Consider the following 16,138-nt stretch of genomic DNA (forward strand, 5'->3'; position numbering starts at 1 on the left):
ATTTGTTGACTTTTTCTTCTTTTAAGGAATGAACTCCATGCAATGAAGTTTACTCTTAAGTACTGCTTTCATAGTGTCCCAGAGATTTCGATATGTTGTGTCTAGGTTCTCATTTACCTCTAAGAATTTTTTAATCTCCTCCTTGATGTCTTCTGCAATCCATTGTGGCATATTGTTTAGTTTCCAGGTGTTGGAGAAATTTTTATTTTTTATTTTGTCATTGATTTCCAATTTCATTCCATTATGATATGATAAAATGCATGGTAGTATCTCTACTTTTTTGTATTTGCTAAGAGTTGCTTTGTGGCATATTATATGGTCTATTTTAGAGAAGGATCTATGTGCTGCTGAGAAGAATGTGTATCCCCTTGATGCAGGTTGAAATAATCTATATATGTTAGTTAAGTCTAAGTTATTGATTGTATTATTAAGTTCTATAGGTTCTTTATTCAACTTTTGTTTGGAAGATTTATCCAGTGGTGAGAGAGGTGTGTTAAAATCACCCAAGATTATTGTGTTGTGGTCAATTTGGTTCTTCGACTTGAGAAGATATCATGAATGTAATATGCCCACCATTGTTTGGGGCATATACATTCATGATTGTTATGTCTTGTTGGTGTATGGTTCCCTTGAGCAGTATGAGACTTATACTATCTCTAGTTTCACTTTCAAACTGCATTTCCCAAATGCCTATCTAAACAGACCTTATAGGATCTAATCCTTAGGGATTTGTCATTTGAAAAATGCATCAGAATAAAACAAAACCTGAACATTTCTGGAAAGGACAGGTATTGTTTGTAACTGAGGAAGTGGTAAAATTCCATGTAGTGATCTTGGATCTACTATTTCCCAAAATACATGATGTTTTCTGATGGATGCTCATCCATTCTATGAGGAGTATTGTTCCAGAGTTCATAACTGGAGAAATGAACAACTTTTGCCCAAGGCAAACAAATGAGATTACCTTTTTCTTATTAATTTTTAAAATTTTCATCTCTACTACTAATATTACCTTTTATTGCATTTTTATATTCTCATTAAACCCACATTAGGAGTCAATTTGTGTGTGGGGAGGGTACTGGGGATTGAATCTAGGGGTGCACTACCACTGAGCTACACCCTCATCCCTTTTTAATTCTTGAAACAGGGTCTTATCAAGTTGCTGAGGATGGCCTCCAACTGGCTGGGAGCCTAGTGAAGTAATTTTAAGGAGATGGCTTGGACATTATCTGTATATGAAATAAAATAAATTATCATTTTGAGAGACTTACTCTATCATGTAACCTTAAATTGCTTGAACTCATCCTGCTTATTACTTCACCATTTACTGAGACTCTATCCAACCTGTCTATTATGTACCAAAGAATGTGTTAGACATTAGGATACCTGTGGAAACAGGTCTGTTTCTTCCTTAGTTTTGTATATGAGGAGGAAGACAAGTCAATCTACCAGGAAGCCAAGACATACTCTGTGTTCTCATATAGGTATGAATAAAAAGTTTGTGGGATAGACAAGAGCAGTCGGTTCTTTATAGTATGCGTGTTTGGGGGGGGGCTCAAGAAAATACTGGGTTGACATGGAGTATTACGCAACACTAAAAAATGACAAAATCATGGAATTTGCAGGGAAATGGATGGCACTAGAGCAGATTATGCTTAGTGAAGCTAGCCAATCCCTAAAAAACAAATACCAAATGTATTCTTTGATATAATGAGAGCAACTAAGAACAGAGCAGGGAGGAAGAGCAGGAAGAAAAGATTAACATTAAACAGAGACATGAGGTGGGAGGGAAAGGGAGAGAAAAGGGAAATTGCATGGAAATGGAGGGAGACCCTCATTGTTATACAAAATTACATATAAGAGGTTGTGAGGGGAAAGGGAAAAAAACAAGGAGAAAATGAATTACAGTAGATGGGGTAGAGAGCGAAGATGGGAGGGGAGGGGAGGGGAGGGGGGATAGTACTGGATAGGAAAGGTAGCAGAATACAGCAGTTATTAATAGGGCATTATGTAAAATTGTGGATGTGTAACCGATGTGATTCTGCAATCTGTATTTGGGGTAAAAATGGGAGTTCATAACCCACTTGAATCTAATGTATGAAATATGATATATCAAGAGCTTTGTAATGTTTTGAACAAGCAATAAAAAATTAAAAAAAAAAAAAAGAAAATACTGGGTTGAAAACATTCCTGGAACAGACAAAATTTCTCAATTCACAATTGCAAAATAGCCAAACATGGTATATGAAACCACCCACATACTTCTGTATATATAGGGTTATTTGCTGCACATAAAAATATATGTATTTTTCCAAAACCGGTCAAGGCATTGTTTTGTCACAAAGTTGCCTTCCCCTCTTCTACTGTAACAAGAGGAATAAAGGTGGGGGTTGGGAGAGGGGGGACCATGGGATATGTCGGTAAGGCACTGATATATTGAATTTAGTTAAATGTTCCCAGTTCCTCAAGGACACCACTGAATCTTCTGAGCGCGATTTTAAAAATTGGAGTTGTCCAAAAGTATTTTAATTAGTACAGTTTGAGGTTTCTGTCAGAGCAGGTTTCCCATTTACAATTTGGAACCATTTCTAGTCCTTTGCCATTTGGCTGGGAGTAGGGACCGGGATAGAAAAAGTTATCCTCTAAGGAAAGGGGCGGGAAAACCCAAATATTTTATGATAGTTTGTTAACGTGTTTAGACGCTTTCGCCTTGTTCTCGTATTAATCCCATTGTCTCCATTAACCTACAGCTGCCATAAGGTCAAACCCATTAACAAATATGGTGTCAAAAGTGTATTCCACCGAACTTGGTCTTTTTCCACTCTGTAAAGAGAAAAAAAAAAATTACAAAAACGAAGACAAAAACGAAACACCAGATCCACAAACACCAAAGCCCAACACGTCTCCTCCAAGGGCTTATCCAGATCAGTAGGATCTAGAGACCTTTGGCTAGAAGTGGATCCGTCTTAGAAGTGGGTCCGACGTGGACGGGCAGGCGATTCCAGTCGATGGCAAACGCAGCGGGGCCCCACCGTCGCCCAGGGAGGGCCCCGGGGGCCGAGGGCCTCACGCAGCGCAGGTCGTCGAACACTCAGCGCGCGCTCTAGGGATGCAAGTACGGAACGGCCGCGCAGGTGCGCGCGCACCTGTCGCCTCCGAGTGAGCGCGCCCGGCAGTGTTCCCGTGCGCGCGCTGTACGTGGGCGCGGAGTCGGTGCGCATCGCGGTTCAGGGATTCGTCTCGGTGTGGAGGAGGAGTCTGGGAGGGGCATTTTCCCGGGCAGTCGCGGCTCCCCCTGGCGGCAGCCGTGAGGCGCTGGAGGCGCGCAGTCAGGCGTTCTCCGCGGGCAGCCGGCGGCGGGGCCTTGCCTTCTAGCGCGGGGTCCTTGGCGGCCTGGGTGGCTACTGCCCCTGCTGCTGTCGTAGGCGAGGACGGCTGTTAGTTCTGCTGCTGTTGGTTCGCGGCGGCGGCGGCGGCGGCGGCGGCGGAGGAGGAGGAGGAGGAAGAGGGCGAGGCGACCGGGGAAGAGGGAGGCAGGCGCAGCGGTGGTGGCGGCGGCGCCCGGGGCAAGCGGCGGCGAGGGGGGGGAAGATGGCGGACGTGCTCAGCGTCCTGCGACAGTACAACATCCAGAAGAAGGAGATTGTGGTGAAGGGAGACGAAGTGATCTTTGGGGAGTTCTCCTGGCCCAAGAATGTGAAGACCAACTATGTGGTTTGGGGGTAAGTCCGGCTTGGCTTGGGCCTAGGGGTGTTGGGCGCCCCCAGGCGACCTCTTTCCTAACCCCTCCCCCTGTTTCCCTTGGGGATGGGGGATAAACGGGTGCTCTGGGAAAAAGTTTCTCTCTAGAGCCCAAGTTGCACTTTTAGGGTGAGGAGGGAAGAGGAGGAACTGTCTGGAGCGGTCCATCCCTTTAAATCTTTGGGAAGCCAAAGGGAACAGTTTGTGACTTTACCAGTTCTTCCCCCCCCCCCCAGTATGTATCAAGTACCAGCAACGTGTAGGGCTGGTGCACAAGTGTACCTGAACGTAAGTGCACAAAGGAGCACACCGTCTGCTGCCGGAGACGTTCCTTTTTGTTCTTAAAATTTTCTTTGAGACTGCCATGTGTTCTGTCTCAGGTGGCTTTTGCAGCTCCTGATCGGTTTCTTCTTCCTTAGTAATTGGGGAGGGTGTTATTCCTCAGGAAGAGAGAAGGGCACGACTGCGTGAAGCTAAGATGGGAAAGAGTTGGTTAATTTGCAATAATCATCAAAAACCAGTGCTAGAGAGGAAAACAGGAGTTTTTCAGTTAGAAAGTTACTGATCACATGAAATGAGCTTTACAGATTTAAGAAAATAATGGTGTGTGATTTTGGAAAGTGTGTATTCAAGAAAAATGTATTGGGACGTCAATCCATGCATGCTACGTGGGGTCTAGTGAATTTTAAGTCGTTCAAGAAAACATCTAGATACAGTTTTAATAATCATTTAATGATTGATCACTGTTATTGATGCTTCGTTTTGGTAATTTGACCTTTAGACCAGAACTTTCCTATTCATTTTGTTTGAGTGGAAAGGGCTTTATGGAGAGTTGATGAAAAACTGGGAAATTTAAGGGATTTCTTTTAGCCTTCTTATTTCATAAGCTTTATGAAATATTGATTAAACGCCATTCTGAATTTCTTGTTTTACCCTTTGAAGATAATTGCATAAGCAATATCTGATTGAAGTAAAAAAACACTTTTTAGTTGTAGATGGACACATATGCACACTGCCGTTATTTTATTTATTTACTTTTATGTGGTGTGGGTGATCGAACCCAGTGCCTCACATGTGCTAGTCAAGTGCTTTACCATGATCTACAACCAAAAAGGCTGGCCCTTGATTGGATTTTTAATGGATATATATACATATATATATATATATATATATATATGTCTCTATATATCTATATATAGAGATATATATAATTAATAACAAATATTCAGGGTTTAGGGCAGTTTAATTCAAGGAATAGAAAAATTCCTGAAACCCTGGCTCCTGACTCAGAAGAATTAATCCAAGTAGAAGAGATAAGAATAAGTAACTTGTGAAAGGCTTTCTATCTCAGAACAGTTACTTCTAGTACAGGTATTTTAAGGAAGTTTTCATAGAAGTATGTGACATATTTGCATCCCACTGAGCTTTTTTGAATGAATGCATGGACAAATGAGTAAGCTTTACAGAATGGGTAAAAACCCAGGCACAGTGGCTCACATCTGAAATCCCAGTTACTCTGGAGGCTGAGGCAGGAGGATTGCAAGTTCTAGGCCAGCCTGGGCAATTTAGCGAGATCCTGTCTTAAAAGATTGGAGCTGTGTCTCAGTGGTGAAGTGCCCTTGAGTTTAATCCCCATCACCTTACCTCCACCCAGAATGGATAAGAGTTCTGAGTTAAAGGAGGTCTAGGGATGTAATTCAGAGGTAAAGTGCTTGCCTACTAAGCACACAACCCTGGATTCAATTCCCAGTACTCCCTCCAAACAAAAACTAACTTCTTTGAAGGAAAAAAAAAAAAGTGACGGATTAGTCCTTCAGGATGACAGAGCTGTATACTAAAGGCATAAGGGTTGAAAAGGACATGTTTTGACAGCACTTCATTGAAGGCAGTGAAAAGGAATGCTTAAAACAGATTTCAGACTTTTCAGCAGTGAATCACTGAGAAATTTTCCTTTTCTATATGTGTATGTACCACCTGTAAAGATGTATGTATGTATAAAACGTTACATACCCTTATTGCATTCAGTGCATTGTTATTTTTACTCTATCATAAGGAAAAACTGAAATTTCTTTGTACAGTAATAAGTGAGGTGTGGTTTGAAATACATTAATATAGAGATGGTAGAAAAGTCCAATTGGGGACTGGTTATAGTGGGCCGTATTCAAATGAATTCAAATAGTACATTTGAATTATGATGGGTAGATGTAGAGGGAAAGGTGGGATTGAATACCCATCTCTTTCCATCTTCCATACCTTTTGCTTTTTTTTTTTTTTTTTTTTGGTGGCTGGGGATTGAACCCAGGGCCTTGTTCATGCAAGACAAGCACTCTACCAACTGAGCTATATCCCTAGCACCCCCCCCCCCCCCTTTGCATTTTGGTCTGCTTCCTTGCTGAAAAATCTTTCAGAGCTGTGTGACTTTTTGAAATAGGATAAAGGGTGGGATTGGACATTAAGTTAGTTATATATAGCCCCAGTTTCTCAGGCACTGAACACAAAGTATGGCCCCACTTAGGTTTGGCCAGCTATAAATAGGTGATCTTCTAGAGCAGCTTACCCATAGGTGACAACCTTGGGGAGCTTGTTCCTGTAGACTGTATTGTTTTATTACAATTTGTTTTCTTTTAAGGATCCTCCGTTCTGTAACTGATATTTATTTATTTTTGGTACCAGGAATTGAACCCAGGGGCCTTTAACTACTGAGCCACATCCCTAGCCCTTTTTTGTATTTTATTTAGAGACAGAGTCTCAATGAGTTGCTTAGTGCCTCTTCATTGCTGAGTCTCCTCTGGCTCCTGAGCTGCTGGTATTTACAGGCAAGTGCCACTGCACCCAGCTCAGCTCCCAGCACTTTTTAATATTGTGTTCAGAGATGGGGTCTCATTGAGTTGCTTAGGGCCTCTCCATTGCTGAGTCTGGCTTTGAACTCATGATCCTCCTGCCTTGGCCTCCCACTAGGATTACATGCATGCATGGTGGCAAATGATTAGGTTTTTTTCTCTGTTGATAAAGCGCAGATCCTAATTTGGGTCCAGTTCTAAAAAGTTTATATTGTTCTTTAGAGTAAAAATGTGTGTGTTTTCCCTACTTCTTGCGTTTTGTTATTGCCTTCCTTTGTGTTCTTTTTGCTTTCCTGACATTACACTTAATAGATTTTATAATTTAGGGGCTTTGTTTTTTTTTTTTTTCTTTGGTACTGGAAAGTGAACTCAGAGGCACTTAACCACTGAGCCAAATACTCAGCCTTTTAAAAATATTTTATTTAGGAAACTGGGTCTCATTGAGTTGTATAAGGCCTCGCTGAAGCTGGTGTTGATCCCATTATCCCAAGCCTTCCCAGCTTCCCCAGCGGGGATTACTGGCATGTGCTACTGCTTCAGACATTTTTGTGTATTTTTTATTATTTATTTTTATAATTATAGATGGACAGCATGCCTTTATTTGATTTTATTTTTTATGTGTTGCTAAAGATCGAACCTAGTGCCTCACACATGTTAGACAAGTGCTCTGTCACTGAGCTATAGCCCCAGCCCCAGCCCCAGTTATGTGTGTATTCGTTAGCTATGTTAAGTACATTGTTGGATGGTCAAGTAGGTAAAGATGAATCAATACATGTACCTTAGCCCAAATAATTGAATTTAAATTGTGAGTAAAAATTTTGCTTTAATTATTTCAGGACTGGAAAGGAAGGCCAACCCAGAGAGTACTACACTTTGGATTCCATTTTATTTCTACTTAATAATGTGCACCTTTCTCATCCTGTTTATGTCCGTCGTGCGGCTGTAAGTAGGGTTTATTTTAAAACTTGTTTTTTAACTTAATTGTTTATAGGTATAGTTTGGCATGGATAATTTACCTTATGGATCACAAACGTATAAGTTTCCTGGAGGATTAAAATTTGGCTACTTTATGATTAATACAAATTTTTTAATCTGTGTTTTTTTTTTAATGTGAAATACACATCATGTTATAACAAGAGAAGTTATAAAGGTATTTACAGAGATGTTTTTATAAAAATTTATAAGATATGGGAAGGATCCTGATGTTTTGGGAAAAAATTTATTTTGGTCATAAAAGTATTAACAGACATTGTTTTAGAATTAATTGATTTAGCAGTTATTTTCATACTTGATAAATTCATTTGTTTTCAGTTTTGCTTGCTTTCTCAGTATTTGAAAATCTTTTACTTAGATACAAATCTTTAGAAACAATTTGAAAATAACTAATTTCATAGAGGCTGTGATGATGACATTCTAGGGAAGTTCTTTATTATAATCCATAATACATTTCAGAGTTATTTGGGTATGATAGCTGTGTGGCATTGCAAATTGCTATAAATACCTAAATAAAATGCCCCCAAATGATAATACTCAGTTTTTAAAATTAAGCCCACAGATTCTTTTTGATAGAATTTGATATATTTTTTGAGATACTGAAATAATTAAATATCTGGTTACAATATTGTTTTAGCATTCTTACAAGTTCTACTTTATTGAAATGTATTAATTTATAAATACTTTTTCATTTCTTAGAGTTTTAAATGGTTTTATTCAAGCTTCATAAATATCTTCATGTCATCATTAGAGCTTTTGAGTTATTGCTAGTTTGCATTTAAAAAAATTTTTTTTTTAGATGTAATGGGTCTTTTTTTTTTTTTTAAGAGAGAGAGAGAGAGAATTTTAATATTTATTTTTTAGTTATCGGCGGATACAACATCTTTGTTTGTATATGGTGCTGAGGCTCGAACCCGGGCTGCACGCATGCCAGGCGAGCGCGCTACCTCTTGAGCCACATCCCCAGCCCCTGTAATGTCCTTTATTTTATTCACTTATTTATATGCAGTGCTGAGAATCGAACCCAGTGCCTCACAACACATGCTAGGCAAATACTCTACCACTGAGCCATAACTCCAGCCCCTAGTTGCATTTTATCTGTGTAAAATTTAGTTTTATAAATTTTCCCTCCTTTCTAACTAATAGTTGAAATTACTGACTTATGCATGGTATCTTAAATAATAACTTGCTACTTAAAGCAGTTGAGAAGAAGGTGTCATTTCATCTGATAGGTTTTTGTAAGAATTAAACCATAGATTCTGCTTTTCTGAGCTAGATATACATTTATACATGTTTAGTGTTAAATACTTATACTTGGTAAATATTGGAGAAAAATATTGGCATTTCTGTAAAGATATTTTGTATCATCTTTAAAAATTGAGTTGGCAGAAATTAGTGTTTTTTTTTCTGATATATCCATTTATTTTGGAATAATAAAGGTGTTTTAAGCATTCAGTTTAGATTTATGGATCATGTTCTTTTAGAATGGTTGTAGAGTATAATTAATGGATAGTTATTATTACTGTGGACCTTGTCACATAAGATTATAATTTTGTTTTTCTTAAATATTTCTCAAATTAGTGGTGTAGAATTCTAAAATTCCAGGGCTCCACTTTTCTGATTTCTTGATGTTATTTGCTTTTTCGTGTGAACAGACCCTTCTTGAAATAAGTATTCTGGCTCCTATTTTATTTTTATTTACTTACTTTAAACAAGAAAAAAAAATATATGTATATATACAGTGCTGAGGATTGAACCCAGTGCCTCACACATGATAGGCATGTGCTCTTCCACTGAGTCACAACCCCAGGCCCCTGGCTCATATTTTAGTATGTGTAGACTTATGTCTTTTAGTTGGCTATAATGTGTATGTTATTCAATAGTGACTAAGCAATGAAGTATATTATTAAACTTAGAAATAGTAATTTGAAGAAAATTAATTCAAATATTTTAAACTATAATATTCCATGATGACTTATTTGGGGAAAAAAACCTGCAAACATGCACACACAAAACCCATGGACTTTAAAAGTTTTATACTCCTAAGGAGAAATGAAAATTTAGCTTGATCTTTTAGGGGGAAAAAAAGAATAATTTTTAAGTGATTAACTATTCAACTAAGTAATCAAGATGTAAGTACAGAATGTTTGGCATAGTGAAATGTAATCAATATTCATTGTGAAATAATTGCCCATTGATATTAAGGGTTCTCAGGTTGGGGTTATGGCTCAAGCGGTAGCGTGCTCACCTGGCATGCGTGCGGCCTGGGTTTGATCCTCAGCACCACATACAACAAAGATGTTGTGTCGGCCGAAAACTAAAAAATAAATATTAAAAAAAATAATTCTCTCTATCTCTCTCTCTCTCCCTCTCTCTTTAAAAAAAAAAAGATATTAAGGGTTCTTATTCTTTGTTTTTGTTATACATGGACAAAGGATTTAAACCTGTATAATCAATTTGCCATCATTTTTTCTTACACTGTTAACATTAGAAAAATGATATAGCAGTTGTGGTAGCGATAGGATTCATTGATTTCCTGGCCCAAGAGTTATTCTTACCTGAACTATACAGTTTTATTTGCTCACCTCTTTACATCTTGATAATGTAGGTTAGTATAGGAAAATTATCCATTTTTCTGAAATGGATACATTTTTTCAGGTTCATTTTTTAATCTTTTTTCCCCCCTATTTACAGAATTTATACATACTCAAGGATAAAAAGAAATATGTAGAAGGTAAACAATCACCATACATTTTTCTGTATAATCGCCTGTGCTTTTCTCCCGTCTAAACAACATGTGCATATTGTTAATTATGAAAATTTAGTTTTAGTGGCTAATTCGGTTTATTTGGAAGAGGTCATGCTGAATATTTTGAAGAGACCTGGTTTTTGCGTGAGAAAAGAAAGCACTGTTGAGATGGTGCATAAACTGAGAAACCAGACTAAAAGTTATTAAATGTTTGACTTGCAGACCTCTTGAATGCAGTTAAAAAAAATAAGGACCTAGAGTAAGCCATGAGGAAAAAAAAGACTGAAATTAATATTTTGAAAAGAGAGTTACTGTTTCCTTTCTAATAATTATTTTTAATACATCTTCCTGGAATTTCCAAAATAAAATTACTAAAAATAAACATTTAAAAAATTTTTCAAGATTTTTAGGTTCTTTTAGCTTAGCATATTTTTTTACAAATCTGATTTTAATGTTATCAAGATATTGGAGTAAATTCAGAGATCATTTGAACTTATCAGGTTTTATATAGTTGTTATCTATTTAATAGTAATTTAAAATTTTGGTTTCAGACTGAAAATATTCCTGTGGTTAGAAGACCTGACCGAAAAGATCTTCTTGGATATCTCAATGGTGAAGCATGTGAGTACCTTTTAAATTGCTCACTCTTTTTTTTTTTTTTTTTTTTAAAGTATTTTTTAGGGGCTGGGGATGTGGCTCAAGTGGTAGCGCGCTCGTCTGGCATGCGTGCAGCCCGGGTTTGATCCTTAGCACCACATACCAACAAAGATGTTGTGTCTGCCGATAACTAAAAAAATAAATAAGTAAATATTTAAAAAAAGATAAAGTATTTTTTAGTTGTAGATGGGCATAAAACATTTATTTATTTATTTATTATGTGGTGCTAAGGATTGAACTCAGAGCCTCACATGTGTGAGGCAAGTGCTCTAAGATTGAGCCACAACCCCAGCTCCCTAAATTGCTCACTCTTAAGTAGCAATTGTTAAGTAGCAATTGTTCCCCCCATGAAATAAGTATTGGAAAATTTATATTCCCACTAAAAAAAAAATAAATAACGTAGCTCTGTTCATATGTTCCTCTTTCTAGTAATAGTGATTATGCTTTGTCTCTAAGGCTAGTAATCCCTGTTGTATGTGGATTTTTTTCACATTCTCAAAAGACTTTACTTGTGTAAATTATTGTTTCTGTCTTGCCTCAATCAGTTTTCTCCTTTTTTCTTCATCATTACTTTTTAGAACACATATAGTAAAATATCTCATTAAAAAAATGTTTTTGACTTCAGGTTTTATCTGCTGGTCCATTTGTTTTGTCTATTACTGCAAAAATTCTTTGCAAAGTTCTTTGCTATTTCTTTATCTTGATTGTTTCTTGAAGTCACTCCTGTGTGACTTTTATTGATACCGTCCTACTGAAATTATTCTAAAGTCAGCAGAGAGTTATGCTATCCATTGGGCTCCCTTACCTTTCTCCACCTGTCACCACATTTGTTACTATTAACCACTCCTATTTTTGAAAGTCTTTCTTCACTTGGCATTTGTAACAATCCAAACAGTTTTTCTTAAAGAGGGGTGGAACTAGACAAGGTAATTTTAAAATTTGGTGAAATATCCTAAAAAATTGTGGAAGAGCAAGAGAAAAAAACTAGTTATTTTAGATTTTGGAAGTTTTAACAAAGCCCTAATAATTTAAGAACTGAGAGAGAGTTGATAAACTAATAAACAGTTTTTAATCTGTAGGATTAGAAGTACATATGTTAATTTAACATGAGTAGAAAGAGGCATGTCAAATCACTGGGGAAAGATGGGATTATTCAGTTAATAGTTTGGTAAAGGTAAAAAAGTTATGTATTTTAATAAAAGACTTGACAAACTGATAAGAAATATTTCAAATTTTATTAGAAAAAAAACTGTCTCAACTGATATATGAAGTTGTTCTGGAAATATGTACCAAAAGAGACCATGAATTTCGGTCATACAGTTCACTAATCCAAAGAAAATATGGTAAATATGCTAATTTCTTTCAAAAATCAATTACAAACTATTCAAAGATATTTAAAAAATTATTATTCTAATTAGTTATACATGACAGTAGAATGCATTTTGACACATCCTACGTAAGTTATGATATAGCTTCTCATTCTTCTGGTTCCTTCTCAGTCCTCTACATATATTGTCCACGTATGTAGTCATATGCTCAGAGGGTATTAATGTCTGATTCATTCTACTGTCTTTCTACTCCTATTTCCCCTCCCATCCCTTCATTTCACCTCTGCCTAGTCCAAAGTACTTCTGTTTTTCCCTAGGGCACCCCTCCCCATTGTGAATTGGCATTTGCAATTTAGAGAAAACCTTCAGCCTTTGGTTTTTTGGGATTGGCTTATTCTGTTTAGCTAGATGTTCTCCAGCTTCATCCATTTACCTGTAAATGCCATAATTTTGTCCTTCCTTAAGGCAAAGGATATTCCACTTGTGAATAAATACCACATTTACTTTATCCATTCATCTGTTGAAAGGCACTTAGGTTCCTTTCATAGTTTAGTTATTGTGAGTTGAGCTGCTGTAAACTTTGATGTGGCTGTATCACTATAGTATGCTGATTTTAAGTCCTCTGGGTATAGATGGAGAGAGATAACTGGGTCAAATGGTGTTTCCATTCCATGTTTTCTGAGGAATTCTCCATACTGCTTTCCATAGTGGTTGCTCCAATTTGCAGTCCCACCACCAATATATGATGAGCTTATTTTTTATTTTTTCTAATTAGTTATACATGAAGTAGAATACATTTTGACACGTTGTCTACAAATGGAGCAAACTTCTCATTCTTTTGGCTGTACGTGGTGCAGAGTCATTCTGGTATAGTGTGATCATACATGTGTATAGGGTGATAATATCCATCTTATTCCACCATCCTTCCCACCGTCAAACCCCTTCCCCTCCCCTCACTCCTCTCTTCCCAATTCAAAGTTCCCTTACTCTTCCTTAACCCACTCCATTATGGATCAGTATCTGCTTATTAGAGAAAACATTTGGCCATTGGTTTTTAGATTTGGCTTATTTCACTTAGCATGATATTCTTTAGCTTCATCCATTTACCTGCAAATGCCATAATTTCATTTTTCTTAAGGCTGAGTAATATTCCTTTGTGTATATATACCATATTTTCTTTATCCATTCATTTGTTGAAAGACACCTATGTTGATTCCATAATTTAGCTATTGTGAGTTGAGCTACTATAAACATTGATGTGTCTGTATCATTGTAATATGCCAATTTTAAGTCCTTTGAGTATAAACCAAGCAGTGGGTTCAAATGGTGGTTTCATTCCATGTTTCTGAGGACTCTCCGTACTGCTTTCTCCCTAGTGATTGCACCAATTTGCAGTCCCACCACCAATGTATGAATGTACCTTTTTCCCACATCCTTGCCAACATTTATTTTTATCTGTATTCTAATAATTCCCATTCTTTTTGGAGTTAGATGAAATCTTAGAGTAGTTCTGATTTGCATTTCTCTACTTGCTAGAAATGTTTAACAAAAATAGCAGTTTTTAACCTAACATTTTAATAATATGCTCTAGACAAACTGTAAGGAAACATTTTGCATTGTTATTTATATTCTCAATAATTACAACCCTTGTTGAAGATGTTGGCAGTCTGTCACCACAAAATTAACTTAGAAATCCTATATCTGGAACTTTATCCTAGAGGCATATTTGAAAATGTATGAAGTGACATATATATAGTTTCATTTTACCATTGTTGGTAGTGACAGAAGACTGTTAGAACTGCTCATCTGCAAGGAATTGGTTAAATAAATTATAATCCATACAATAGCATATACTGTAGTTGTAAAGAAAAGAGTTAAAGAAATGCCCTATATGCCGATGTGGAAGAATGTAAGAGAGAATACTGTTATGTAAACAGAAAAGTAAGGTTCAGAACATTTTGTCAGAATAAAAGGTTAAAATAAAAGTAAAATTTTGTATTTCTTATATCTACAGAAAGAAACTCTATAGAGAGATATATAAGCACAACCAATGGTTATATAGGATGGTAGAATCTAGGTCGAGGGGGACAGTTTCCTTATTTTGAGTCATTAAAAATAATTCAAGGGGCTGGGGTTGTGGCTCAGTGGTAGGGCGCTTGCCTAGCAATTGTGAGGCACTGGGTTCAATCCTCAGCACCACTTAAAAGTAAATAAATAAAGGTTAAAAAAATGCTTTAAAAATAATAATAATTCAAGCTGGGCACAGTGGCACACACAGTCCCAGCAGCTTAGGATGCTGAGGCAGGAGGATCTCGAGTTCAGTGTCAACCTCAGCAAAAGTGAGGTGATTAGCAACTCAGTGAGACCCTGTCTCTAAATAAAATACAAAACAGTGCTGGGGATGTGGCTTAGTGGCCTGGTACTCCTGAGTTCAATCCCCACTACCCTGTCCCCAAATAATTCAAAAGGTAATGGAAAGTTTTCTACCAATTGTAAAGAATTAAAGATTTCATGTTTAACGTGAATGTTAACTTAAAAAACTTACCCTCATATATGTGTGATCATATTTATATTTAGGTAAACTTTTTAATGTACATGTGTTGTGATTCTGAAGTATAGTCTTTGAAGCAGTTCATCTCAGTAATATGTAAGCTAAGTTATTAAGAATAGTTCTCATAAGCTTTCTAATACAGATTAATCTTTTTATAAAATACTTCTACAATAATGCTTTAAAATTTACTTTTTTTTGGAGTAAGTCGCCACACAGAAATACAAACTATGATAAAGCTTGTGAATTTTACTTGTAATAAAATCCAATATGTGTTTAAATATTGATCTGTTTATATGAATGTTTTTTAATTTTTCAGCAACATCAGCAAGTATAGACAGAAGTGCCCCTCTAGAAATAGGTCTTCAGCGATCCACTCAAGGTATGCCTTGTCACATCTTTATTTGAACTTTCACAAATCCATCCCAAAACTATACATTTATTTACTTCTCTTTTTCTTAAAGTCAAACGAGCTGCAGATGAAGTTTTAGCAGAAGCAAAGAAACCAAGAATTGAGGTAATAGAATTTATTTAAAGATCATTCATATTGTTTCTGAAATTGAGATTGTTTGATAACAAGAGTTGTTTGTAGTAATCCTAGGAGTTTTGTTTTTCTGGATTTTAATTATATTATTGTTCTTATTTTTTGTAAATTTTTAAGAAATTCCATATCTGTTTCATATAAAACCCCCTGAAATGGTGATTAACACTCTAGAGGAATGCTTAATCTTAATTTTAATTAAACAAATGATTGAACCTATCATCTGTCAATTAACATTGAAGAGATAACACTTGTCTCCATCAGTGGTATTAATTAATGTTGCTAGAAACCATGAATGTTCTTATTTTAGACTTTTATCAGAACTAATTTTCTTTCCAAAGAGAACTGAATTTTTTTAGTTGGCAAAAACTGTATATTATAAATAGTATTAAGTTTTAAAATACCTCTACACTGCGGCATGACTCATTTGAGCTAATTAATACTTACATTACTTCACACACTTATCATTGTAATGAGAACAATAAAAACTTCCTTTTAGCAGTTTTCAAAGAAAAATTACTCAGCAATTTTAAAGTATAATACACTTATTAACTATAGTCATTGTGTTATGCAGTAGATCTGTAAAAATAACTATATATTTTTTATGTATTTGTTTTTTAATACTTTTTAAAAATATTTAAACAACTTTTGATTTTTTTTATTTTTTATCTGGTGCTGGGGATGAAATCCAGGGCCTCATGCGTGCCAGGCAAGCACTCTACCACTGAGCTATAGCCCCAG

The 16,138-nt window shown here is 36.3% G+C and overlaps 1 protein-coding gene and 1 long non-coding RNA gene across 3 annotated transcripts in view; one reads left to right on the forward strand and one right to left on the reverse strand.

Moving 5' to 3' along the window:
- Positions 1–2,491: 2,491 nt before the first annotated feature.
- Positions 2,492–3,520, reverse strand: LOC120887571 (uncharacterized). Its single transcript, XR_005730876.2, has 2 exons — positions 2,944–3,520; positions 2,492–2,823 (listed from the first exon to the last, which is right to left on the reverse strand). It is a non-coding gene; the product is annotated as an uncharacterized LOC120887571 (long non-coding RNA).
- Positions 3,349–16,138, forward strand: part of Cdc73 (cell division cycle 73) — a 116,975-nt gene continuing 104,185 nt past the window's right edge. Inside the window, exons 1-5 of one of the 2 annotated variants that reach the window (XR_013426452.1) lie at positions 3,349–3,722; positions 7,418–7,523; positions 10,875–10,944; positions 15,176–15,238; positions 15,321–15,373. Coding sequence is in view for 1 of the 2 variants with exons in the window: in XM_005335354.4 (XP_005335411.1) it covers positions 3,592–3,722; positions 7,418–7,523; positions 10,875–10,944; positions 15,176–15,238; positions 15,321–15,373 (423 nt within the window). In the remaining variant the exon portion in view is untranslated. The remainder of the gene's footprint in view (positions 3,723–7,417; positions 7,524–10,874; positions 10,945–15,175; positions 15,239–15,320; positions 15,374–16,138) is intronic. The other variant, XM_005335354.4, reaches the window with a different exon arrangement.

Source organism: Ictidomys tridecemlineatus, chromosome 10 (genome assembly GCF_052094955.1).
Source record: "Ictidomys tridecemlineatus isolate mIctTri1 chromosome 10, mIctTri1.hap1, whole genome shotgun sequence".
In the NCBI taxonomy this organism is placed as follows: domain Eukaryota; kingdom Metazoa; phylum Chordata; class Mammalia; order Rodentia; family Sciuridae; genus Ictidomys; species Ictidomys tridecemlineatus.